Here is a 26,718-nt window from a genome sequence, read left to right as displayed (position 1 = left end):
AAACAATTACCATCGTGATTTAGATGAAAGTCAAAATTACCCAACTTGCATACTTTGTGGCAAAGACCTTATTTGCACAACTTTTGTATTTCTAAACTTGAATAATACCTTGATTTGTGATTGCTATACAATTCATAAAACCAATATTAAAATATGGAGTAAATTAAAAATTCGTGTTGTCAATATAGCTAAAAGAAATACATATGAAGTACCTAGAGTAAGATAGCTACTCAACTCCCAAGACTACAGTATCTGAACTCTTTTAGAGAAGCATTGAATTTGCCAGACCGAGTCACTAGCCGGATCAGTTTGGCTTATATTTTTTACCATCTTTCGCGCTTATAATTTCTAAAATGCCACTTGCATGCTTAAAAGTGAGCTGTTGTTATTTTGTCCTATAATAATTTCCTCGCTTTCCCATACCCCCCATTGGGTCGAGTATTTATGGAAACATTTATTTTCATTTTAAAATGACAATATGGGTAGGGTTCGGATATTATTGATCAAGAACTAATCCAATTAGATAACCGATTGGAACTTTAATCGAATTCTAGAAGCTCAATCATGATCCTAAATTATCAAATTTCCGATTCATTCTGATCCAATGACATCTCTTCCAAACCAAGTGCATAAATTTGAATTGGGATAGACAAACGATTATCTTACTAGATTTTCTATTGACTTAATTGCAAGAGTGTTATTATAGGTGAGCCATCGATGATCAGAGGAGAAACTTAAATTACTTATTTGGAGGTTAATTTATCGAGTAGTAGAGAAAACTTTTTTCACAATATTATTACAACATTGCTAAATAGCAAAAGATTAAGGTGGAACAAAGATTAGGATGACACAAGAGAGCAGGCACATGCCTTGTTATGTTGGGTTGTGGACCAACATATGATCTTTGTCAAGTAATATGTTTTCTAAGAAAATTATTCAAGGCTCGTGATTTTTTGACTCCCCCCTATGACATACTCCACCTCTACTCTCCCGACATGTCATGTGACAGAATAGTAGATTTTTTTTTTCTTAGAATGAACAACACACATCCCCTAAACAAGTGTAGTTGTACATCCCGATGAAGAAAATCTATGGTTATGTCACATGCTATGTCGGGAGAGTATGTTAGAGGGGGAGGGGAGGGGAGTAAGAAAATCCTTATTCATTACTTATGCACGGTGTGGTCGGCACTTCTTTGTAAGTACCCTCTAACTTTTGGATAGTAACTTGATGACTAAACTTATTATTTTTAATGCCCTCTCAAAAATGCAAAAAAATTGAAATCGTCAAGTTTGACAACTCAATGGATGCCTAAGCAAATTAATGAAAGATAAATGAAATAATGACATATATCTAACCACTTTTTTGCACTAAAAGTAATTGCTAAAAGTTATTGGTTGATCCATGCAATCTGTGTGGTCACGCAAGGGGATGCGCCATCCTTGAGACAAAAATGGATGAAGAAACATGATTCGTTCAAATGATCCCAAAGCGGGTAAGGCTTAGATTATGATAATTTGTACGTAGGCCTGAAAGGGTTACTAAATCCATTCTTCCTATATCGAATCAAGAAAGCAAATCAATTTGTGGTATGGTTTTAAAGACACGGCTTTTCTTGTGTTCAATTTCATGAAGAAATGGTTTTAAGCAAAAATAGATGAAAGAACATGTTTCGTATAGTCAACCCCAAACTTTCGGGATAAGACTTAGATTATGACAGTTTGTTCATAATTAAACACAGGGGTTGTTGAATTCGTTCCTCTTATGCCAAATCAAGGACTTGTACCAAGAAAATCAATTCATGGCAAAGTTCGGTCTAGGTTTATGAAATTCAATGAATCACATATAAGTAGATTTGTAAGATAAATCGTTATAGTTCATCGAATTCTTTATTGGGTTCAATGAGCTAAATATAACACTTAGATTAAGAGTCGTGCTGGGGTGACTTCAAGATTGTACCTCATATCGCACATCCTGACATGAAAGTGTGTAGGAACCATAGATGCATCTTGACTCATATATATCTCGATGAAAAGAATCTATGATTCTTACGCACTTTCATGTTAGGATGTGCAATATGAGGAAGTACAAATTATGTTTTCGTGTTCCCCTTTTAATCAAAAAACATATTTGCAATCTCCCAATAAATTTGTTTTAACAAGTTTTTTAAAACATACGTACTTGATATTTTTTTGGATAAATAAGCAAATTGAGAATTGCATTATCTTTTTCTACTTGCGAGAAATTAGTTCTTTTTATAGTGACGAACCACAAACTTATTTTCTAACTGAGCAAAACAATGGACTATGTAATATTACATAGACTAATAATCACATAATGTAGAGCACTTGGTAAATGTTGAAAGATTTACCGAATTATGTGGGAAGAAAATGTATCAAGGCCTTGACTGGTACATTGTAACAATTTTTTTTTAATTGGCAAAACTTTGCAACACAATCCCTTAAGGTACAAAGTTTCATTAAGCAATTCTTTGCACCATAAAATTTGGCAAAGTTTTACAGTGATTTTTATTTTGAAAATGTTGTCTAGGAAATACTAAGAAAAAAGTGGAGGCCTGCAAAAATTTACAATATTTTGCAATCAATAAGGGCAATCAAGCACCAAGAAAAATCTATGACGAAGGCTGCGAACTTTTTGCAAGCATACCAAGCATGGCCAAATATGTGTTAACTAAAGACCGAGGGGGTGGCTCAATGGTAATTTTGAATCCAATAAGTGGTGAGAGTCCGAAGTTTGTGTGTTTGATACCCACAATGAGCAATATTTCCTTGGGGTCACTTGCGAGGACATTCTCTCATTTACGTGGTGCGTGTGATGTGGAGGTGTTGCATGTGCCCAAGGGAGGGCCCCATATGCCTTGATCCCAACCTTGACTCATCTGGTCACCCTAGTCAGACGTATGTCCGACCACCCCCGTTATCAAAAAAAGAAAAGAAAAGATACAAGTCTTTGAATCTGTTTGTTTGCTAGGAAAATTATTTGAAAATCGATAACTCAAGAAAATGCACATTTGCACATGTTGGACTCTTTATTTTTAAATCCAAATTATTCCAAGAATTCAACTAATTGGCCTATATACATCAATTCTTTCAATTCCAAGTTCCATGGGTCAACCAAACCAATGACACTAATCCATAATTGATCATAGGAACTCAATTAGTAGCCTTATGTGCATTAATCTTTTCTTTCAATCGCAAATTCAACCTTTGATTTGACTTAGAACGGTAAACACCATTTGAGCTAACCCTTGACTTATTTTGATTGTTGCATTAGTAGGATCACATCTTGAATCATATTTTTTTGTTTTGTTCTTGATAATGGGGGTGTCCAAACTTTTGATTAGGGGGGCCGAATAAGCCAAGATCGGAACCAGGCATATAGGACCCTCTCCAAGGCAAGTGCAACACCCGCACATCACACACACTCCAAGTAAATGAGGGAACACCCTCGCGGGTGGCCCCGAGGAAATATTGCTCATATTAGGTATCGAATACACAACCTATAGACTCTCATTGCTTATTGGATTCGAAATTGCCATTGAGCACCCCCCTGGGTTCATCTTGAATCATATTGGTGGTGGGTCCATCTTCACAAATCACTATCTTTTTTGGACTGCCATTTATAATATCCCTATTGTCACCATTTGACCTTAAGTCTCCCCAACTGTAGTGATGTTAATTGGAGTCTTTTAGGTAAAGCTAATAATAGATTGGGTCACACCCCAAACTCAATCCAAATGTGTATTCGATCCATTTTCTTATTGGATTGATTCCGGATCCAATATGTCCCAATCTATTATGTGTACATGGACAATGCGAGGCAGTCCATCAACATAACCATTGATGTAAGGGATTCTCAAGAAAAATGTATTCCTAGGAAAAAAATGTGTTAATCCCTAGAAGATCGAAACTGATCTCTATGAAATTTGTATTTTCTTCAAATCCTATCGGTCATGTTCATGGAGAACCTCAACCGTGGATTGAGGTTTCCATGATATATACACAAAATTATGTATCGTGTCCATGTTGTGTTGAGGTAAGGGTATTTTGATCATTTATCCAACCCAAACCTAATCCGTTTAATAACGGTTCCAAAACCTTAAATCTAAACTTGGCTCCTTTATTAAATGGGTAGCATGATCTGTGTAACGCGTTTAGTAAACATGTTGGGTTGTGTCATATTCAAGTTAGCATGTATAACATGGGCACACGACTTGATCAACTCAAATAGAAACACAATTATGACTTACACATAAACATTAACATGATTGTAACCCGTATCTACCAACTTATCGACACAGCGTGAATTAAAGAAAGGATATGATCAATGTCAATATCCAGAAGAAAGACTGGAATCCACCAGAAAATAAAAAAATTCTCACTAATTTTAATGAATCAAAGATGTCTCTACATTGGAGTTATGATACTATTTATCGAAGAATAATTATATTCCTAGAAAACACGAAAATAGTTAAAATAGGAAAATTTGATCAAAAATAGTACAAACGAAGTAAACATGAAAATATAAATGATTTAATTTAGAAGTAAGGTAGAATTGACGGTGTGTGATTTAGACTTCTAAAACGAAAGCTAATTTTTCTAAAATAACAAAAACGCCTAAAAATAGGATAAACGAATGAATTAAGCTTAAAAACAAAAACTCAATCGCAAAGCATTGATGTTAAAGATTTTGATATTTCCATTCAAGAATGGGTATCCTTGAATGATCTTGACTCAGTCACACATCCGGGTCTGTGAGCCTAGGCCTTACGCTTGGACTTTTGACGATCCAAAAATTCCATGAATTCTTCTACCACTTGTCCTACATCACTTACTATTAATATAAATTAAGTATCATAAAACATAAATCAAGTCAAAAGAATACCAAAAGTATTAAATAAGTTTACATATGGATCAACACAACTTGTTAGTGATGCGATGACTAAACATGTTAGATGGGTTGATCTTCCTCACGAGAACATGGCCCGTTTAATAGATGGGTTGACATGATTAGGCTCAATTGAAACCCATTGCCTTCGTATCATTTTCAAGTCCTGTTCAGAGGTCATGTACTCAACTCAGAATTGCCACCCCTAGTTTTAGACCCTTTCACAAGCTTAGAATTTATTTTTTAAGTTTTTTCCCATAAATTTCCCTTATTTTAAAAGTTTCCAAGAATTTTTAAGAGAGCTTCAATAGTCACCTTCTTTTGTTAACACCACCAAATGACGTGTGCTAATTCTTTGGTGATTTACAAATGAATTGGGGCTACATTAGCAAAAGTTGGTGTGGCAATAGAATGTCTCATTTTTAAAATAGTAAAATTCTAAAAAATATTTTGTGGTAAGAGTTTTATTCCATAAAGGGTTTTTAGCTGAAAATCTAAATTGGGGGAAAAAAAAAGAGATACCTTTTCCTTAGTAAGATTTTTAATCTTAGTAAGGGCTGTTTTGCAAGAATGGATTACCACATCAGCAATCCTACACTACAATCCTCTAAATTTCTCCGAAAAACTCAGATAAAAGAATAAAATAAAATAAAATAATTTCTTTTGAGTTTGGTCCAAGGTTTTGAAAATGGATGGCTACCATACTTCCACATAACTCCCAAGCTTAAAATAGAAATTTATTGGTGAAAATTAATATTTTTTGGATTCTTTTTTTCAAAGTTCATAAAAAAAATTTCCTACCCTGAGTCATGGGATCGTGTTTTTGGATGTTACGGAGGTGAGCCCAAGGAACCCTTAGTGAGCAAGAAATCCTTGCCAACTTAGTAAAGCTAGGCTGATAAATAATAATAATAAAAAAAAAAAGGTAGGACCTTGGGCTGTTAACGGATGCTTATCGGTTCGGATAGAGTAATATCTGAATTCGAATTCAAATCCGAATCCAATTATTCTATTGGATATCGGATAATATCGGATTAAAATTTGAATAATTTATATATTAAAAAAACACAAATTTTCCTTATCTAATTGATTTTTCATTAAAATTTTTTTTTATTATATATTATACTATGTATATAATAAATAAATTAAGTAAAATCATATTCAAATCCGTATATGATAAGGATTCGAATATATAAAACTATCGGAATTCGAATTCGATATCTGAAAATTTCAGATAATATCTAATTATTTGAATTTGAATTCAAATTGGATTCGAATTTTCGAGTATCCATTGACACCCCCAGTAGGATCCACCTTGAACGTAGTTCGAGGAAAACATCTACGGTTATGTACGCACCTCTGCAGTAAATCTAATGTCACCCCAGCACGACTCTATCTCGAGGAAAACATCTACGGTTATGTACGCACCTCCACGTCAGAAATGAAAGAATCGCAGTAAATCTAATGTCACCCCAGCACGACTCTTTAAAATTTTAAATGTCCTGTAAGAAAGTCGGTGGGATGGAAGAACATAAATAGCAAATACAGGACGAATTAAGGACTTGAGAGTGTCTATCGTGTTTGGATATATGATTTGCTCTACCGAGCTAACGTCAACCCTGACCAAGCTTTAAACATGAGTCTACATTCTATACACCTCGGGGTTGGGTAGCTATTCAACTTCATGTCTCCTTACTTGCCACATGGCACACTCTTTTTTATCCGGACCCATAAATTTTTTTCCTACCTCAGAAAAACTTTCATCCTAGACCATTCTGTTTGAATTATTTGATTCTGATTCCATATTTTTCAATTTAGGATTCTCACATTCATTCCAAAGATCCAAAATCTCAATCCATTACATTATGTTTGAAATTCTGTTTTGGAATCTATGATCAAATTCACCTTTTTACGATATATCAAAGTAATGTCATTTTAACAAAAAACGTACGAAATATACTTTAAATTACAAGAAACAAGTCAATTGTTCCTGATTTTTCAGATTTTGGATTCTAATTATTGGAAAATCACTTTTTGTAATCCAAATACTTGTAGAAGTAGATTATTGACGAAAATCAAGGTCAAGAATCGTAACCGAACTCCCCCAATCAACCAATTTTCCCATCATGGGCCGTATTAAGAAGTTTGTGGGTGGGTCCAACTCATGATAGAAAAATATTAAATCTACTAGTGGTTAGAAATTAACAATAGAATCTGATTTCATCTGTCAATCCAAAATTAATTAAAACGAGGAGAAGACTCAAGGGCATTCTCGTGATTTATTGGAGTAAGTGGGGGCAATTAACAATGATATTAAAACGTGGTAAGGTGGGGAAAGAAAGGAGACAGGTGCACCGTTGGCTGGTAACAGGTGCAAAGCCATTAAATACTTTGACCACACCCAACAAGCAAAGCAAAAGTCTATCGTCTTTGACTTTGACCTTTGTTAGATGAGTTAGAGTAGAATAAAGTCTCACATGGAAAGCTTTATTATTTGGTAAAGGAGTGTCACACGGAACACTTCTTTCGATAGTATGTCTTCAGGTAACCAACCCATGCGCATTTATATAGTTTATTTATAAACCCGTACAGTGAGTGATATAGTACTTAAGGTCTCATTATTTCTAACCTGCACCATGAAAAATAAATTTGACATCTAGTGTTAAATGTGATTGGATCACATCACCAATCTGATCTTGATTCAACGATGATGATTCGATTTGTGTTCTACAGTATAGTGCCCAAACCAATTGCCATCGATCTTGATTTGTTCATATTATCAATCCATGGCACTATTACACTAAGAGACCTTTTTTTGAGGGGATATTTACGATCAACTGTTGACCAATTTACAATTCTGGCTCAATGTTCATTTTAATTACCAAAATGTGATCGATAAACCTGTGAAATAGTAACTTTAAAACCTTTATCAAATTTGTAACCATTTTGAATTTTTTTAACGGAAACATGATCATTCATGTTTTGGTAATTAACATGAATAATTAGCGAGAATCATAAATAACTCATTTTCAGCTCATGAAATAGTAATTCATCATTTCCTTTATAATTGGGCATCTCTCTAGATAATGGGCTGGGCCCGTATCTGGGCTTTGCCCAATCCATAGATCATGATCTTTACCAAGGACTAGTTCTGGACCACATGCAACGCTCGCACATCACATACATTAAGCAAGTGAGGGTGCGCACCCTAAAGAATTAATGCTCGTATTGGGTATCAAAATCATGACTTATAGGCATTAACCGCATATCGGTTTGAAATTGCCATTGAGCCAACCCCTCAAGGTTACATTAAGAGACCCCTTTCCATACACTTAAAAATGTAATTTCTTTCTTCTTTTTCTTTTTCACTTTTGAAAGTTTAAAAGTTTGTTTATGTTATTTAAAAAAATCTTAATTTTTTAAAAAATAAAAGAAGTTTTTTTTTTTTTTTTTTTTTAACTTTTCAAAATAAATTTTCAAATTATTTTCTTCCACAGTTAGTTTCTACTTTATCTACAAATGGGACCTAAGGGTATATATGATTGCTCATGGAAATGAGTGAGAAAATAGATTTTTCGAAAGAGTATAATTTTCAATTGTACGATTGTATATTTTTCTTGAAATTCATTTTTATATTCAGAGTTATTGTTTAGTTTTAAAAGGAAAAATGGTTCCAAACCCTCTGAACAAAAATGGTCTTCCTATCTTGTTATTCTCCCATACTTACCCAAAAAACTTGCAATCAAATAGTAAATTTATTTTTCCATGATCATTTTCAGGGTGACTTCATATTTCATTGAGATTATGTAGACATGCAACATATAAGTTGTGGTTAGGTTTTATGTAATTATATTGGGTCACCAGCATACTTAAAGACCTTGGAGAATGACGAGTGTATGAATTGAATGGTCATCTTTCCCTTATCTTTGGAGGGTAAAAAAGTAAAATCCATTGGACTATTTCCCCACAATAGATTGAACTATTTGACCTCTAAAGCTAGGAAGCCTAATGGACATTTTGTTTAAGGCAAGGTTACATACAAGGGAGATTAGGGGTTTTAAATGGTTTTCAAGGGGAACGTAATAGGCTTTTCTTTCTTTTGGGAAAAGGACAATTAATGTAGAATTATATCAAATCCTTTAATATGGATTTGAATTCGTCGATTTTCCCTTTTTTTTTTTTTATTAATTTGAAAAGAAATAAAATTTATATTGTAAATCCTACTGATGGAGATAAGATATGTGCCGATACATTGAATTTAATATTAAAAAGTCAAGGACTTCGTGGATAGTTGGCATGTCATTTTCAATAAATCTCCAGTGTGGCACAGCCCAGACTTTGATCGAGTCAGGTTGATAACTTTCCTAATTACTTGAAAAATAAGAAGATGAATTCAATCCATACCATTTGATTTGATATTGGTATCGTAAAAAATAATTAGCAAGGCTACCTACCTTCCCTCTCTTGACCAAGGTAGGGTTTTGTATTTTGTCTTGATTTTTTGCATGAAGTGGGCACCATGTGATGAATGATGGTACCCTCTCAAGGAGAAAGTGTCGAGCAACTTGTATCAATATGAGTAATTGTAGGCATCAAAATTTTAAACTGGCCATACATATTTAACAAATCACAAGAAAGTCCTTACAGTTATAAATGAGCAAACATATCTAAATTGAGCCCATTAACTATGAACGAGTCTTCCATAACTTGTGTTTTGGATTTTCACATATAAAGCTCATGATCTAAACAAATCATAGTGATACACATTAAATATTGGGCACTACATTGAATAAATGATTTTGGCCAACTAAAAAGTTCATAGAGCCATTAAAATTAAAATTGAGAAAATTTTAGACCACTTTCTCGTAAAAGACAGAGGTATAGTTGGAAAGTTAATCTATCTTAAATCTATACATTCCAAAGCCTTCATCATTTGAAATGATCTTAAACCACTTTCTCGTAAAAGATAGAAACTGTATACAGAAGAAGAAACTTTCAAGCCCACCTCTAAAAAAGAGACAATCTTCGATAGAGATGTGGATTCTAGTTGTAAAGAAGATCAAACCTAAAAGCCCTTCTTTACAAGCATAAAAATCATTCTCAATCGATTAGATACAAACCCCAAATAGAAGAAAATCCATCAAAACAATTGCATAAGATCAAGTATCGCAAGTATTATTAAGAATAAAAAGAAACTCTTCTTAATCGATTATATGAGCAATGACTCATTGAGGCTACCTACGAGGGCGTACCCTCACTTACTTGGTGCTTGTAATGTGTGGGCGTTTCACGTGCCTGGGGGAGGGACCCATATGCCTTGGTCCAGGTTCTAGGCCTTGGCTCACCCGATCCCACACGTCGAACGGAAGTCTTGATACCCCCATTAACACAAAAAATAAGCTAAGTTATTGTCTTAGATGTCTCCTTTTATTATATAACAGTCAAAATTGTAATTTAAAGAATCTTCTCTATACCGATCAACTTTGGATCCACACATTTTCCCCTCTCGATTCCCTAATCCCTTATTACCCATTTGATCCATCAAATCCCTTAAGGATCTTTTCTATAGTACAAAATTTCCTCTCTTGATCCCCTTAAAAAAAGTCAAATCCCTCTACATGGATTCAAATGTCAGGATTTTTTTATTCAAATAATATTGGACGACAGTTTAAAGTTCATAATTTGAACCTTAATATTGGGGATAAGGGATGACGAGGCCAAGAAAATAATTTAGACAAAAAAATCAGTGAACTTGACATATATCAATTTTTTTTTAAATAAATGAAAATTACATTTTTACTATTCAAAATGAACTTTCTTTGAAAGTTATTTTCTTGCACAATTACTTTTTAACTTTGTCTCCAAACAGGACCTAAGGGCATGTATGATTGTGTATGAAAAATGAGTGAGAAAATGGATTTTTCTGAAAAATACAATTTTCAAGTGTATGATTGTGTATTTTTCTTGAAATTCATTTTTCTATTTAGAATTATTTTTTTATTTTTAAAAATACTTCAAAAACCTTTGGAGGAAAATGGTCTTCCCATCTTGTCATTCTCTCATGCTTACCTGAAAACTTGCTGTGAAATAATAAATTTATTTTTCAATGATCATTTTTTTTAGGGTGACTTCACACTTCCTCGAGCATGAATTTCCCTACACTTACACCTTGAGACTACGTGGACATGTGGCATATAAGTTGTGGGTAGGCTTTATGCAGTTTTATTGGGTCTTGGAGAATGACACGTGTGTAAAGGGTATGGTTAGCTCTCCTTTATCTTTGGAGGGAAAAAAAGTAAAACCCATTGTACTATTTTTCCCACAATAGCTTGAACTATTTGACCTCTAAAGGTAGGAAGTCTAATGGACCTTTTGTGTTGAGCCGTGATTTTTTTACTTAAAATTTTTCACTCGGTCAATGTGGCAAGTGCACAGAATCATAGATCCTTTTAATGCATATTTTGAGAAAAAAGATCTACATTTTTATGCACTTGCCATGTCAACCGAGTGAAAGTCTTCGAATTAAAAATTCATTAATATTTTATTTAAGGCAATGTTACATAGAAGGGAGATTAGGGTTTAAAAATGTTTACAAGAGAAACCTAATTGGCTTTACTCTCTTTTGGGAAAGGGATAAGATTTGTAATAAAAGAATTTTGAAAGTTAATGGAGGGTAAGCCCTGTCAACCTCAATTCTTACCTATAAAAGAGGTGATTAATGCACAATGATATCAAATCTCTTAATAACGATATGAATTCATCGATTTTCCTTTATTTATTTATTTATATTATTAATTAGAAAAGAAATAAAATTTATATTGTAGATCCTCATGTTGGACATAAGGTATGTACGATGATTCATTGAATTTAAGATTAAAAAGTCAAGGACTTCACGGATAGCTGGCATATGATTTTCAATAAATTTCTAATGTGGCGTAGCCAAACTTTGATTGAGTCAGGTTCACAACTGTCTTAATTACTTGAAAATAAGAAGATCAATTCAATTCATACAATTTGATTTGATATTGGTACGTTAAAAAATAATGAATGAGGCCACCTACCTTCTCTCTCTTGACCAAGGCAAGGTTTTGTATTTTGACTTGATTTTTTCTACAAAGTGAGCACCTTATGATGAACGATGGTACCGTCTCAAGGAGAAAGTGTCGAGCAACCTCTATCAATATGACTAATTGTAAGCATGAAAATTTTAAATTAATCATACATCTTACACAAATCCCAAGAAAGTCCTTAAAAGTTTTAAATGGGCAAACATATCCAAATAGCCCATTAACTAGAAATGAGCCTTTTATAACTTGTGTTTTAGATTTTTGCACATAAACTCATGATCTAAACAAATCTTAGTGATTCACATTAAATATTGAGCCCTACATTAAACAAAAGAGTTTGGCATACTAAAATATTCATAAATCCATTAAAATATGAATTGGGCAAATTTAACCTTCAAACTAACTTGCAAAATCTTATTAAGTCAGGGGCATAGTTGAAAAGTTAATTTATTCAAAGTCTATAAATATCAAAGTCTCCCTTATTTGAAAGGATCTTCAACCACTTTCTCTTAAAAGAAAAAAAATCCTACAAAGAAGAAGAAACTTTCAAACCCTCTCTCAGAGAAAGACAATCTTCACAAGAAACTTAGATTCTAGTTATAGAGAAGATCAAGCCTAAAAATTCATTTTTACAAGCTCAAAAATAATTCTCGACTAATCAAGCGCAAACTCCAAAGAGAAAAAAAAATTCACACAATAAGATTAAGCATCACAAATCAAAAGAGTAAAAAAATTTCTTCTCAATCTATCAAGCTTGAATCCCAAAGAGAAGAAATCCACGCGTCCTTAATTTTGTACTTGACTATTTGTCAAAGGAAATCACTTCATCATACAAGTGTATCGGGATTTGTACCATTTTTCTTAATCATATCAATTTAAAATCATTTATCTTCTTATTTCATGCATTTTGAGTTATATCGCAAAATTTGTTATTGAAAATAACAATTCTATATTCCTTCAAAATTTTATGTTTTTTAAGGAGTCTTGTTCTTGAGCTAACCTAAGTCAATTTTTTCACAATGGAAGTGAGTTCATGCATGGCCAGACAAGTTACTCAATGTCTATTTTCTAGTTAAGTCATTGTCAAGCTCGAGGGATTGGCTTAATGGAAATTTCGAATCAAATAAGCAATGATAATCTGTAGGCTATGTGTTCAATATCCAATATGAGCAATGGCTCCTCAAGGCTACCCATGAGGATGTACCCTCACTTACCTAGTGTGTATGATGTGCGTGCTTTGCACGTGTTCGGGGGAGGGACCCATACGCCTTGGTCTAGGTCCTAGCTCACCAATCCCACTAGTCGAATGTAAGTTGAGATACTCTCATTAACACCAAAATAAATATATATATATAAAAAATGTTAAAGTTATTGTCTTAGGTGTCTCCTCTTATTATATGACAATTGAAATTGTAATTCTAAGAATCTTCTCCGCACCCATCGACTTTGGACCCACTCATTTTCCCCTCTTGATCCCCTAATCCCTTATTACCCATTTGGTCGATCAAATCCTTTTAAGGTCCCTTTTTATGCTACAAAATTGCCCCTTTTGATACCCTTTAAAAAAGTCAAATCGCTCGACATGGATTCAAATTTCTGAATTTTTATTCAAATAATATATAGTTTGTTATTCAAACCTTAATATTGGGGATAAGGCATCACGAGGCCGAGAAAATAATTTTAAACTAAAAAAATCAATGGACTTTGACATATATCAATTTTATAATTGACCTTAACTCCATATCATGCATGTGAGTTGCCAGCTCGAATCAATCATCAATGTGTTACCTCTTTGTTGTGGCATAATCTTAATTGTTCCATTTAATGTGTTTTGAGTTTAAAATTAATTTTTTGGTTTTTTTTTTTGGTTTTGTTTTGTTTTAGGTTAGTTTTGTCTGAAGGAGACAATCATTTTATATTTCACAATAAAAAAAATACGGTGAGAGTCAAACAAAACATTGAGGATATATATAACCCTTTATTTTATTTATGAGTTATTTATCCAATTCTACTTCATTTGGAATAAATTTTCGTTGCGAAGCTCATATTTCGAGTGAGAGTCACGATAATCTGACGCCCCCCTCTTACATACACCCTCCTACGCCCCCATAACAAAATCAGAGATCATTTGCCTTGGGATACACAAGAAAAAGATTTATTATTCTACATATGCCGAGGCAAATGATCTACAGGTCTATGATGGGGGTGTATGTTAGAGGGGGGCATCAGAAAATCATTGTTCTTCGAATGACAAAAGTTGTCATGACTTAGTTTGATACCACGGGGAGAATTATTTTGGGACTACCAACTAATGAATATCTGTCCCACCACGCGATTGCTTACATCCTAAAATATCAGATTGATTGACTCATCTCGGTCGTTAGATTTGAGCATTTTTAAATGTGGTAGAGGAACCCATTGACAATCACAATAAAAGGTCACGAGAAAAAATGATCAATTTCGACTACTATGAAAACACAGATAATGGTTACTATTTAAGTTCAAAAATCATATTTTACAAAAAATTAAAAAACACTCAAATAATACTATCGACTCGTAACGACCATTAAAAACAATAACATTACTTAATAACAAAATTTTGGTTTTTTTCTAAAAGAAAAATGGCTTTTGGGCATTAGAAAAGGAATATATCAGCAGTTATTCATCGTTATAGATTATAATTTTAAACCATGTAACCAACCACCAAATAGGCTGAATTTTTGTGTATAGGTCCAACAAGGGGTGTCATATCCAATAGGTGGCATTGGGGGTGGTAAATTATTAACATAAGATTGGGACTACAATTTAGAGAATTTTCTATTGCCACACCATCTTCTTAAATCAGTTTTTATGGGGTGGGGATTATCTTTTTTTTTTTAATATATTTTTCATCATCCCACCCCATTCTCTACAAGTAGAACCAACTAGAGGGAAAGAAAGCGATAGTAAGCGATAACAAGAGAGATGAAAGATTACAAGAGAAAGAAATAGATTGAAAAATAAATTGTGGTAGAGACGGAGAAAGAGATTTAAAGAACTGTCGTCGTCATCAGCCACCATCACCACAGTCCTCGGTTGCTTGTAAGAGGGTGAAAACGGTAGAAAAATTGGGAGGGATAGTGAGATCATGGGAGAGGGAGATGTGAGTGAGAGATGGCCATACGGTTGGTGTGTTTTAAGAAAAAATTGGTGTATTTATATAAGTTCAAAAACATCATCTCCCACTAGTTAATGTAAACCATCAAGTAATGGACAATCTCATATCTTTAAATTGATTGGGAGTAGGGTTGTTAACGGGCCTCTATGGATCCATGAAATTTTGGGCCCAATAACTTATCTAGGCTAGGATATGATTACAAACACAAATTTAGAACTGGTTAAAATCCATGACGCAGCCTATTTAAATTCATATCTGGGCTTTAATATTTAGGCCTATTATGGGCCCATAGGTTTAACCTACACCAGGATGGCTAAGCTCATGGTTTTAAAACTCAAGAGACTCAGTGAATCATCTCGTTTATGGAGGCATTTAATCAAGATACCCATTGAGTCTTGTTCGCATTGACTCTATTTGAGTCATCTTGCGTGAAAATTTGACTCAAGTTTGATGATTTAAAACAGCAATGATTATGTGATGGACTTGGACCATGGGTGGAAATATTACGATTTACGACTTCAAACTCTTCATGGAAATTCCTTAAAGTCAGCAATCGTATTAATTTTTGGTGTATATTTCTATAAGGATAAGCCAAAAGTTAATGGCATCAATCGGCCAAACGAGTGTACCATTGACAATAGTTGGTGTAACTAAATCAGGATGAATGAACCCTCCAAGACCTGCCCAAAAAGCAAGGGAACTGTCTAGGAATGGAGAAGGTGACCCCAAATATTTATGGGGTTTGTGGTCCAAAGGAGTGGTACCACATGACGACCCCTCCATCACCCCAACTATCCCTTTATATCTAGGAATGGGGAAGGTGATGTCCATGTGGAGAGGAGTGGACAAGTACACCTCAAAGACGATGACAAGTCTTTGGGGCATTGCTTGAAGGAAACATCAAAACGTGAGAGAGATCATTCTTGACATTTATTTTGGAGACACGGCTCCAATTCATGAATCGTTAGTTGTGTTGGACTCATGTTTTGATAACTTCCCATAATGTTCTCTAGTGTTACCATCTTGCCTGACGTGTCGATCACATATTATAGGCCATGCACAATCTACCATCAAATATGCCTGTGTTGGCCCCTTCTAGTCAAGTCATGATCATTTCCATATCAAGCACATAAAAAACTAAAATAAGAAACTTCAAATGGTTTCCTAGATCATGAGATCACTACTCTCATGATATACACTTGGGCCAGGCTCATATTGTCATATGGCAAACTCCTATGTCTCACTGATTGGTTTGTTTGAGACCGAAGCTTTGAATGTTTTTCATAGGGCTTGGAATCCAATGAGTTTCATTGTTCTACTAGAGATTTCGATGCTTATTAGCATGAGCATTCTCTTCGACATTAGGAGGGTAGAAGAGGAAAGACAATAAATTTTGAGGAATATTATTGAAAAAGGATTGTAAAGGAAAAATAATAAAGTTGGAGAAGTATCATTGAAAATGAGGGGATATGAGAAAAGATAGTACAGTTGGAGGAGTATTCTTGAAAAAAAGGGTTGAAGAGGAAATGCAATAACGCTGTTAAGAGTATTTTTGAAAAAGAAACGAAGATAAAATAAAAGACAACAAAGATAAAAGTTTTCATGGAGATTTGTAATGAGATTAAATTCCAACCCTTCTTTATGGGGGTTAAAGGGGGTGGGGTCCATCGTTATGTTTTATTGTACAGATATAGCCCATGATGCCTACCCGCATGGAACAAGCAAAGTTAGATCATCAACCTTAGGTTTATTTCCAAGGTTGAAGGTTCGATAGCACTACCATAATAACTTGATTGTGCGAGATGTGCAAATCATCGCGTACATCCAAAAAAAGAAAAACCCTTCTTCTAATATTTGAGGTCAACTAGACTAATCTTATCCCTCAATTTCACTATATCCAAAGCCAAGTGTCATGTAATTGAGAATGAGATCATGCTTTTTTTACCAGGCAAGCAAGCAAGCAAGCGGGTTAGTGGTAAGCATGAAAGTGGATTCAACAAGTCTTGAACCTAGGCCGTGGGATCAACACTCCACACATCTTACCAACTTAACTAAGCTAACATCTCTAGTCGAGGTTATGTTTGGTTTCACTATCTCTATTCACATTTTTTTGGGTCTTTTGCTAGTTTTATTTGACCATGATGAGGATCGTCGATGGATTGGGTTCAGGATTGACCGACCCAACCCATAGTAGACTATGTTCGGGTATTGTTACTGAGGGTATGTTTGAAAACCGTAGGTAGAGTATGAGAGTTGAGAACTAGTATGAGTTATCAAAGGTAGCGCGTTTCAACGGCCAAACTCTCGTGATTGGCCAACTTGCGTAGTTCCTATAAATAATAATAAATAAAAAAATTTTAGATTTTTGAAAATAGAAATTTTCAATTGGCCCAGCCCAACAATTAGATGGATCGGTTCCGGACTAGAATTTTTAGCCCGATCCTTGACCGATGAGAAATGCTCAAAATCCAACGACTGAGAATGAAAAATTCATAACCACAACGATTCTACCACGTGGCATTTTGGGGATGTGGGACCATTTAAGTATTCAGCCACTCTAGATTCATTACAAATTGTCCTAAAAACTAGGTTGTCGATCCAACTAGTCAACCCATCCAACCCTAGTAATTTCGGGTTCGGATCTCGAAGCACCACAGTAAATGTAAAACCACGTTAATGGTGAGTCGTGATAATCTGATTCCCCCATGTGGCACGTTCTTGAACCATATATTTTATGCATCGGGATACACATCCTCCCATCTAATAATTATATGAAATGTGTATCTCGAGGAGTAGAGATCTACGGTTCTAGAACATGGCACGTCAGGAGAATATTTTGAGTATGCCACGGGGGAAGTCAGGAAACCATTACTCATGGTGTAATAATTCTTACAGTTTAGGCTTATTGTACCAGAAAATCAACCTCCCTGTTCAACCCAAATCCGCTTTTTCACTGCAAAAGCGGTTTTCAGCGATCGAAGAATCAAAAACTAAAATTCCTAAAGTGGTTTTCTCCAGAGCAAGAAAATCCCATAATAGGGATTAGGGTTTTCTCCAGGTACCTAACCTACATCACACTCTGTTACAGATCCATTCCCCTCTCGAATGGTTCTCCTCTCCTCCTTAAAATGCACTCATCTGTAATCAGGCATTATTTGGGAGCAATCGTTATCGATTTCTGAGAAACAATGGAGATTCGGAATTGGGTTCGCTTTATTTCGATCTATCTCTGCTTCTTTGCATTTGGGTCTTCTTCAGTAGAGAATTTCAGACAGCCGTAAGTGTTTGATTTAATTAGTCTTATTTAAGTTTCATGATTGATTTTTTAGTTAAATTCGTAATTTTTTAGATTGGGTTTCTCTAATTTTGGTTAATCTTGGGGTTGTGAAGAACTCAAGTCTGGTAGCTCTCATTAATTAGGGGTGTCTAAGCTTCCATGGGTCTGTCTGTTGGAAATATTTTTTTAAAAATATTCTTTTTTGGGGACATAATTTATGCCTCTTATGTTTGCTTTTTTGTCTCTTTAGAGGGTTTGAATTAATGTTGGTGATAGAGTTTGCGATTAACTAAATCGACATTCCATGGGATTTGAAGGGTATTCTTATAATTATATTATGTAATGTGGTATATAATGGCGATTTATAAGTCAAGCCGAATAATTTCTATCTTGAATGCTAGAACATTGTAATTAAATTATAACTGAAACAATAAGGAACAAATTAGTGACTAAAGTTGTTGTTCATCACCCACAAAGTACGATAGGAAATTTTGTGAGTTAGGACAAGTAGGAGAGCAATATTTGATTTAGTCAAAAGTTTTACATCTTCAAGAGGAGAATATCAAATTGGCATAGTGGGAATAGATTCTTGTCCACTGGAAACAAACTTGGAAGGACCAATGCTACAATTTGTTTACAAGGCCACCTCTACTTGACAATTAGAGTCATTTTTCATCACCAATGGATAATGAAATCTACGGCAAAGTATGCTTAGTTCCTCAAAAAGAGTCATCAGGATGGCTAAATTTGCATTCTTTATTCCAATGGGAATGGAATATGTACCTCTTCTATATCTTGTTGCCAACCTTGTCTAGGCTAGAATTATTGAGTGAGCATCACCAACGTTTAAGTTTTCCTTTCCTACATGCAGGTTCACCCATTACGGTGACGCCTGCTTTTTGGTGACTTGCATTCACAAATGGCTTGCCAATTAAAGTCAAAAGAAGAAACATTGTAGCATGGTATTAAATTTTGATATATTTCCATGAAATATATCGAAATTTGTTAATTTCCTAGGGGACCAAAAGGACACATTATTAGAATATTTCCGTTTTCACAAATATTATTTTAATTTTTATCTAAAAAGGTATGGGAATAATTCTTTGGATTCGGCTAATATATGAAAATAATTAGTAAATTTAAATAATAAATGTAAATAAATAAATAGTAAAAAACTTATTACTTTTGTATCTTATTTTCCAAAATTCTCATCATTTTCTAGGGGAGACAGTAATCTTGGCTTGTCTGTGCGTGTTTGGTTTTCATGAATTGGTGATGTACAACTGATGTTTTCCTAGTTTTTGATATGCTGCCATGATATAATATCTGCAAGTTGCATAAGACACACATATGTCCAAGTTGTGAATTCAAATGCTAGGTTCTTTGGTGTTTTCAACATTTTTAGTGATATACTTGTAGAAGATTTATTGAGTAGGTCTCTTCTTGGTTGTTTATTCAATACTTGCCATTCTTTGTGCTTACAGATTTCCTATTGTGGAGCCTGATTCTGGTCATACCAAACTTCGTCTTGCAAGAGAGGGATTAGAGGCAATAGAAAGAATTACTACTCCAATTGCAGCTGTTGCGGTATGTCTTATATCCATTTCTTGAACCTTTCACATTTTTCTTGTATGCTATGTACCCAAGATTGAAAGATGTACTGCTTAGATAATATTTCCTCACAATAAGATGGTAAAATGTAGACCTTCCATTAGCAATGAAGTGTCTAAACACACTTGAGATGGGATCATATATATATATTTTTTGATAAGTTAAAGATCTTTATTGAAATGAAACACGGTTGAGATGACTATGAAAAGGTACAACAACAAGAAAGGAAAGAAAGAAAAGAAAACCCCCAAATTACACCTCAATGCTACACACCCAATCCCACTTTGTTAAAAAATCTTCAAAGACCCCATTCGATTCTTGGAAAACCTTGCTCCACAGAAAAATAGACCCCATTCCTGGGATCATATTTTCCTCACAATAAGATGGTAAAATGTAGGGCTTCCATAATGAAGTGTCTATAAACACTTGAGATGACTGTTTTTGGCTTCAAAGTGTTGTGAAGTAGTGAATTACTCTCAAAAGAACACTTCTCTCTGTTGCTTGAATCTGTCTACTCTTGTGGGAATTGTTCTTTTTTGGGAGGAAAAAAACGACCTTTTATGAGGAATAATTTCCACAACTCTTTGTTTTTAACAATTAGTGGAGTTAGTGGTCATCCCTTGCCCTGCCCCAGTGATTTCTTGCCATTTACTGGGTCCACCCATCATTTGGAATTAAAGTTGGCATTTTGGCCAAGCCAAGTTCACTTACCAGAATTCTGTATATACTTGGTAAGTTTCTGAAAATGGCATTCGCCCTAAAGCTGCAAATATTTTATCCAAGCAATTGTATGAAGCTCTCTTTTTTGAAAGGAGTGGACCTCAAATGCTTATTTTCTGCTTTTTTGTTGATGCTTCATCAGTAATTTGGCTTCCTTCAGACACTATTCCCTTACTTATTGAAAAAAGAGAAATAAAGGGCATTTACTTCCCTACAGGAAGAAACGAAACAATTTTGACTTCATCTTCATGGGTGTCTTCCTAGGTAATTGGTCCATATCGCTCGGGCAAATCTTTTCTGCTTAATCAACTTCTCTCTCTTTCATGTAATGAAGGTGATCCCCTGCTACAACTACTTCAGCCATTTTTTCATTTTTCCCTCTTGAGAAATATTTTTTAGGTTTGTTCTCCCTCAACTTCTCTCTGATCTTTGAAACTTATGTTCTTTACAGGGTTTGGTGTTGGTCACATGCGTGATACCAAAACAAAAGGTTGGTGAATATGTCTAAACACATGTGTACATCTGTGCATCCATATATGCATATCTGGACATATGTCATAATCCTGATCTTACTATAATTACAATGTGATGGGCTTGTAGTCATGGACTTGGTTGACCATGGCTCCATGAGGTACTAGTGGCCTGATTTACTTTCTATGTTTTGTTACAGGGATATGGGTATGGGGGGTGCCCCTAGAATTAATTATTGACGGAGTAAAGACGTCAGTGATTTTCCTTGATACAGAAGGATTTGAAAGTGTTGGGAAGTCAAATGTATATGATGACAGGTAATATTCTGAGACATTTAATTATCTTGTGTTTGTCTTGGGTGGTTCTATATATATGTGGAATCCTCCCTAATTCTGATTGTGCAGGATCTTCGCTCTTGCAACAGTTTTGAGCTCTATGCTTATCTACAACCTACCTGAGACGGTTAGTTCTTTAATTTTGATACTCCACTAGTTCAAAATAAGCTGCCCTGGCCTTTTATAAACATGTCAAATACTTCTCTTATGATGTTCTGTTTCTTAATCTCTCTTCCTTCGAATTCTCTTAATATGCTAAACTCATAATTTTGTTGGTTCGTGATTTCTTGTTTTAGATCCGTGAAGCTGATATATCTCGGTTGTCATTTGCTGTTGAGCTTGCTGAAGAATTCTATGGAAGGTGTTCAAGTCTTACATTTCCTTTTACATAAGAATTTTTTCTTTTGTCATGTTTACTTTGTGAGGATGTTATTTTTATCATCCAATCTAACTTGTTCTGTGGTTTTATCTGTCAATTACACGTGGAATATAGAGTAAAGGTAATCTACTAATCACTATCCTTTTTTTTTAATTTTTTAATTTGTTTTTTTTTTTTGTGATGTGAAGTTAATCCGTTGCCATGTTTGAATGGCGGAATATTTTTGCAGGGACAAGATGTTGCGTTTGAGCCTGCTAAGCTCTTATGGCTTATACAACGTGATTTTCTACGTAAGTTTACAAGCAAGATTATAACTTCTGAATTCAAAGAATATTTCAGTTAGCTTGGGAATGGAAATATTATGGTTATTGTAGAAATTCTGTAAAGTTTTGAGAAATTGTGGACATTTCACAGGAAACATATGAAATACACATTGAAATTTTTATGAGTTGATAGAATAAGGATGTAGCACATTCGTAACTCGTAAGTCATCATATTATGATAAATAATTTGGAGTGAGAAAAGCAACATCCAAAGCATCTGGTGCTTGATGACGTTGTTATTCAAGACTTTAGCCTTCGAGAATTAGATTATCGCATTTACAAGTTCATTAAGGAAGAAAAGGTCCCATACAACTTTTGGTGTTAGCCACGTGTGTCTAGTGTCTACAATTTTTAACTTATTTTCTTTTATGTTTAAATAATTTTTTTGATTGTACTTAGTTTTTGAAAAGTTATATGTAATAGGGTCCTCATTACATAGTCTTTGATATTAATTTACCGTTCTGTTTTTCTTGCGGGTGGATGGTAGGGTAGCTATTGAACCGACGCCTATGGAATTTTCCGTTGTACACCTAATTTTCCATATGCCATTCCTAATTATCAATCTGGTAGTTATATAATTTTGACATAAAATTTATAGACTGTTATTTAAGCGGTTTCCATGAAAATGAATTCGGAAAAAGAAATCTAAGATAGTGTATCAGCATACCTAAATACCTTGCGCACATTTATTATGGTAGAACTTGTTACCAATTGATAGGGTTCTATCCTTCATTTTCTACACTTATACCACTACCAGTGTGCTGTTTGTTGGCCACCTGTAGAGTCTGTTTCTTTGAAAAGTATAATAAGTACCACTATATTGAAACAATGGGTGAAAAATGGATCAGGTTTAACTTCATTTATTAGAAGTCACCCTATTTTCTCTGGTGGTGCTATTTATACCTCCCAAATAGCTCCTCTGTCATTAGAAACGACAATGTTCTTTTACTTCCTTTTCAATCAAGTGGTAATTTGTCATTGTTGATGGTGCTTTACAGAAGGGAAAACTGTGCAAGAGATGGTTAATGAAGCTCTTCAACGGGTCCCTAATCGTGATGGTTAGTTTTAAAGTGACACACTTGCAGTTATATACATGATTAATTTTATTTGCAGTATCTTTCATATATGATTAAATCGAAATTTGATCGCATTTGCTAATTGCTACTACAGGTAACAGAAATATTGATCAGGTATCTTACTTTTCTAAATTCCTCATCATTTCAAGAAAACATTATTTTCTCCAAGTTGTTACTTCACTTTTCTTACTTGACAGGTCAATCAAATTCGAGAATCTCTAGCAATTATGGGCGATAATAATACAACCTTCAGCTTACCACAGGTATGGTTTTGTAGGTTTGAAAATTGATTTCAGACTTTCTCTGCATATTTCACTCATAATTGTGTTGGGTTGTCCACAATTGCATTTGATACATCGTATTTTTAACGTTGTGCTCAAGCTCCAAGTCATTTGTTGGCATATTCAAATGTGGTATGCTAACTTTTATTTAGAATAAGCTCACAACTGACTGGACTTTTTGTAACAGCCTCATCTTCAGCGAACAAAGCTTTGTGATTTGAAGGATGGTGAACTTGAGCCTACTTATGTTAAGAAGAGGGATCAATTAAAAGAACTTGTTTCCTCCATTATTCGTCCAAAAATTGTTCAAGGCAAAACTCTAAATGGAAAGGAGTTTGTATCTTTTCTGAAACAGGTGCTTTCTTTGATTCTCATATACTCCGACTCTAATTACAATCGAAATTTAAGGATCATGGGTATTTCGGTCAGTTCATAATGGTAGCTTAGGTGGGGTCAAGTCTGTAACTTATCAAATGGATGCTTTGCATCAGAAGTTGAGGTTGTGGGTATGATCTCAGCTTACTTAAGGGTCCTGGGTTATGTGATATGGCTTATATATTATTATTAATGTTGCAGATTCTTGAAGCTTTGAACAAAGGAGAGATCCCATCAACGGGTTCTCTTGTTGAGATTTTCAATAAGGGGATTCTTGAACGGTGCTTGAAGTTATACAGTGAAAGGATGAATAAGTTGGGTTTACCAGTCTCAGAGCAATCTCTTCAACAAGTCCATGATGAATCAAGACAAGAAGCAATGAAAGCCTTCGATGAGCAGCATTTCGGTCATCACCATGCTAAGCGATCTGTTGATAAACTCGATGAAGAAATACATAAGGTATGGTAGCGTGGCAGTCAAAGTCAAAGTTATGTGAAATGTACTTAGTATGGAAGAAGTCAAAGTCACACCAAAGCTTACCCAAGTCAATTATTGAGTACCAGTTAAATGAATGAGCTATTTCATGTTAGTTCGGAACATGGTCAAATCATATTTACTGCTTCATTTGATTGAAATTTCTCCGTGCAGACATACAAGAATTTCCTTTTGGCGAACGAGTATCAATCTTCAAAGCTATGTGAGGCACTGTACACTAGATGCGAAGACAAAATGGACCAGCTTCAAGTTCTTAGACTTCCTTCCATGGCGAAATTTAATGCGGGTTTCCTCCAATGCAATCAAAGCTTTGAGGGGGAGTGTGTTGGGCCTTCTAAAACAAGATACGAAGAAAGAATGTCAAAGGTGAGCTCCAATCTTACTTTATTAAGTTGGTTCACTCTTTTAGACCTCATTTTAAGTGATGAGCTGGAGAAAAATCCTTCACATTTGATTTTGGGAATTTAGTTTAGAGTGCTGATTTTCTAACCAGAAAGTCTTCACTCAGTTGATGTGGCATGGACATGGAACCATAGATCTTTTTCCCTCGAGATACACAACTGCACATATTTTATGGGGATGCATAGTTGTATCCCGAGGAAAAAGATCTATGGTTCTGTGTCATGCCATGTCATCAGAGTATTGACTGAGTGAAGACTTTCTAGTTAGAAAATCATTGTTCTTTAGTTTATTTCTAATTACAATCTTCTATATGTACCTGTAGATGTTGGGGAAGTCTCAGTCTCTATTCATCAAGGAATACAACCACAGACTCTTCAATTGGTTGGTGGCCTTCTCCCTTTTCATGGTAGTGGTCGGGCGTTTCGTCATAAAGTTTATTTTGTTGGAGATAGCAGCTTGGGTAATGTTCATCTTCTTGGAGACATACACGAGAATGTTTTGGTCGGCGGAAGCTCTTTACTACAACCCCATATGGCATTTTATTGTTGCAACATGGGAAACACTTGTTTATAGTCCAATCCTCGACTTGGACAGGTAAAGGAATTCTCTTCTGGTTTCTACCATAAATCGTTCCACCAAAAACAAGCAGTTTCAAAAATCATACTAATTTGGGTTGCTTATGCCACAGATGGGCCATCCCCATTTGTGTGATTCTAGTGATAATCGTTCTTTACTGGAGGCTCTTCGGGAGGAGGAAAGGTGGGGCACGTTCAGTCTTACCTCTGTACAACAACCACAAAGGTGGCTCAAATCGGCCGAGATCAGACTAATGTAAAATCATTTGGTTATTAGTTATTTTTAAAGCTGTGTTTCTGTTCACCATTTTTCTTCTTGGGCTAGCTTTTTGGTTTTTTCGCATAGCCCGTTGATGTATTTTATGTTCTTCTTTGACCGTCAGTCGAAATCCTTGAGAAGGAGATAAATGGTCCGAAGTGGGCGTCGGTGGCATCTGCATATTTCTTGGATCCAATTTCTAATGAGTCATTTTGGACTGTACAGGTGCATCTATATGATGATTTAATGTTGGTGGGAGCTATCACATGTATATCAGGTGGTTGGTTGGTGCATCTGTTTCAATTTAAATCGTGGTTTTTTATGTTCAACCAAATTAATATCAACAATTATTCCATGTTTTTAATCAACACGGGCTGCTCTGCCCTCATTGAAGCAGGACTCACTCTTTGTAGTTTGAACCTATATTACCCAATTCGGTTCTACTAGTCTAAACCACGAACTGGTATGAAGTGAACCGATTCGTGGTATGGTTCATATTGGGTTCGAAAAATCAAGCAAACCACGAATCCACTGAATTTTAGTTGGGTTTGGAGAATCAAATAACTTTTTACTAAATTAATTTATTATCCTTTCCATATTTAAAATTTAGATTATTTTATTAATTTATTTCTATTCAATTTAGAATGGGTACATTAACACTCAAATTAAATTAGATTGGAATTGGACCATGGACCATTGTTGGTTCTAACTTCTAAACATTGGCTGGCTTTTAAAAAAAATTTATCCTTGTTTTCGTAATATTTTCTTTATAACCCACATCTATGGGAATCCTCGTGACAGGTGCCCATAATTCATTATAATTTGTGGAGGATGGTTCTTGTGGATGTAAAAGCCCTGGTTTCCACCTTAAGGGTCTAGAATTGATTGGAATTTTTTGAGATATATTGCTTTCGAATGTTGAATCCTCTCTGCACTCTTAGATGTTCTTGCAACACAGATTCTTTGATGCCCAAGTAACTATCAGAATAATCTTTGAGGGTTTTTTA

The 26,718-nt window shown here is 34.7% G+C and overlaps 1 protein-coding gene across 1 annotated transcript; it reads left to right on the top strand.

The window, feature by feature from the left end:
- Nucleotides 1-18,032: 18,032 nt before the first annotated feature.
- On the top strand, nt 18,033-25,971 carry LOC147402218 (Guanylate-binding family protein). Its single transcript, XM_086443792.1, has 17 exons — nt 18,033-18,409; nt 19,894-19,996; nt 21,005-21,074; nt 21,192-21,230; nt 21,411-21,528; nt 21,616-21,673; nt 21,843-21,907; nt 22,040-22,046; nt 22,155-22,215; nt 23,247-23,306; nt 23,419-23,438; nt 23,522-23,587; nt 23,793-23,960; nt 24,182-24,439; nt 24,629-24,841; nt 25,200-25,471; nt 25,566-25,971. The coding sequence occupies exons 1-17, from the start codon at nt 18,321-18,323 to the stop codon at nt 25,705-25,707; spliced, it is 1,809 nt and encodes a 602-aa protein (XP_086299918.1). The 5' UTR covers nt 18,033-18,320; the 3' UTR covers nt 25,708-25,971.
- The last annotated feature ends 747 nt before the right edge of the window (nt 25,972-26,718 follow it).

This window comes from Akebia trifoliata, chromosome 5 (assembly GCF_017979445.1).
Source record: "Akebia trifoliata isolate Shusen 1 chromosome 5, ASM1797944v1, whole genome shotgun sequence".
In the NCBI taxonomy this organism is placed as follows: domain Eukaryota; kingdom Viridiplantae; phylum Streptophyta; class Magnoliopsida; order Ranunculales; family Lardizabalaceae; genus Akebia; species Akebia trifoliata.
This window is presented reverse-complemented; position numbering and strand designations above follow the sequence as displayed.

Excerpts from the sequence above, each read along its gene's own strand:
- LOC147402218 (XM_086443792.1), top strand. The coding sequence starts at position 18,321 with ATGGAGATTCGGAATTGGGTTCGCTTTATTTCGATCTATCTCTGCTTC. Across the intron at positions 21,529-21,615 it reads TCAAATGTATATGATGACAG|GATCTTCGCTCTTGCAACAG; the intron begins GTAATATTCTGA and ends CTGATTGTGCAG. Across the intron at positions 23,588-23,792 it reads CAACCTTCAGCTTACCACAG|CCTCATCTTCAGCGAACAAA; the intron begins GTATGGTTTTGT and ends TTTTTGTAACAG.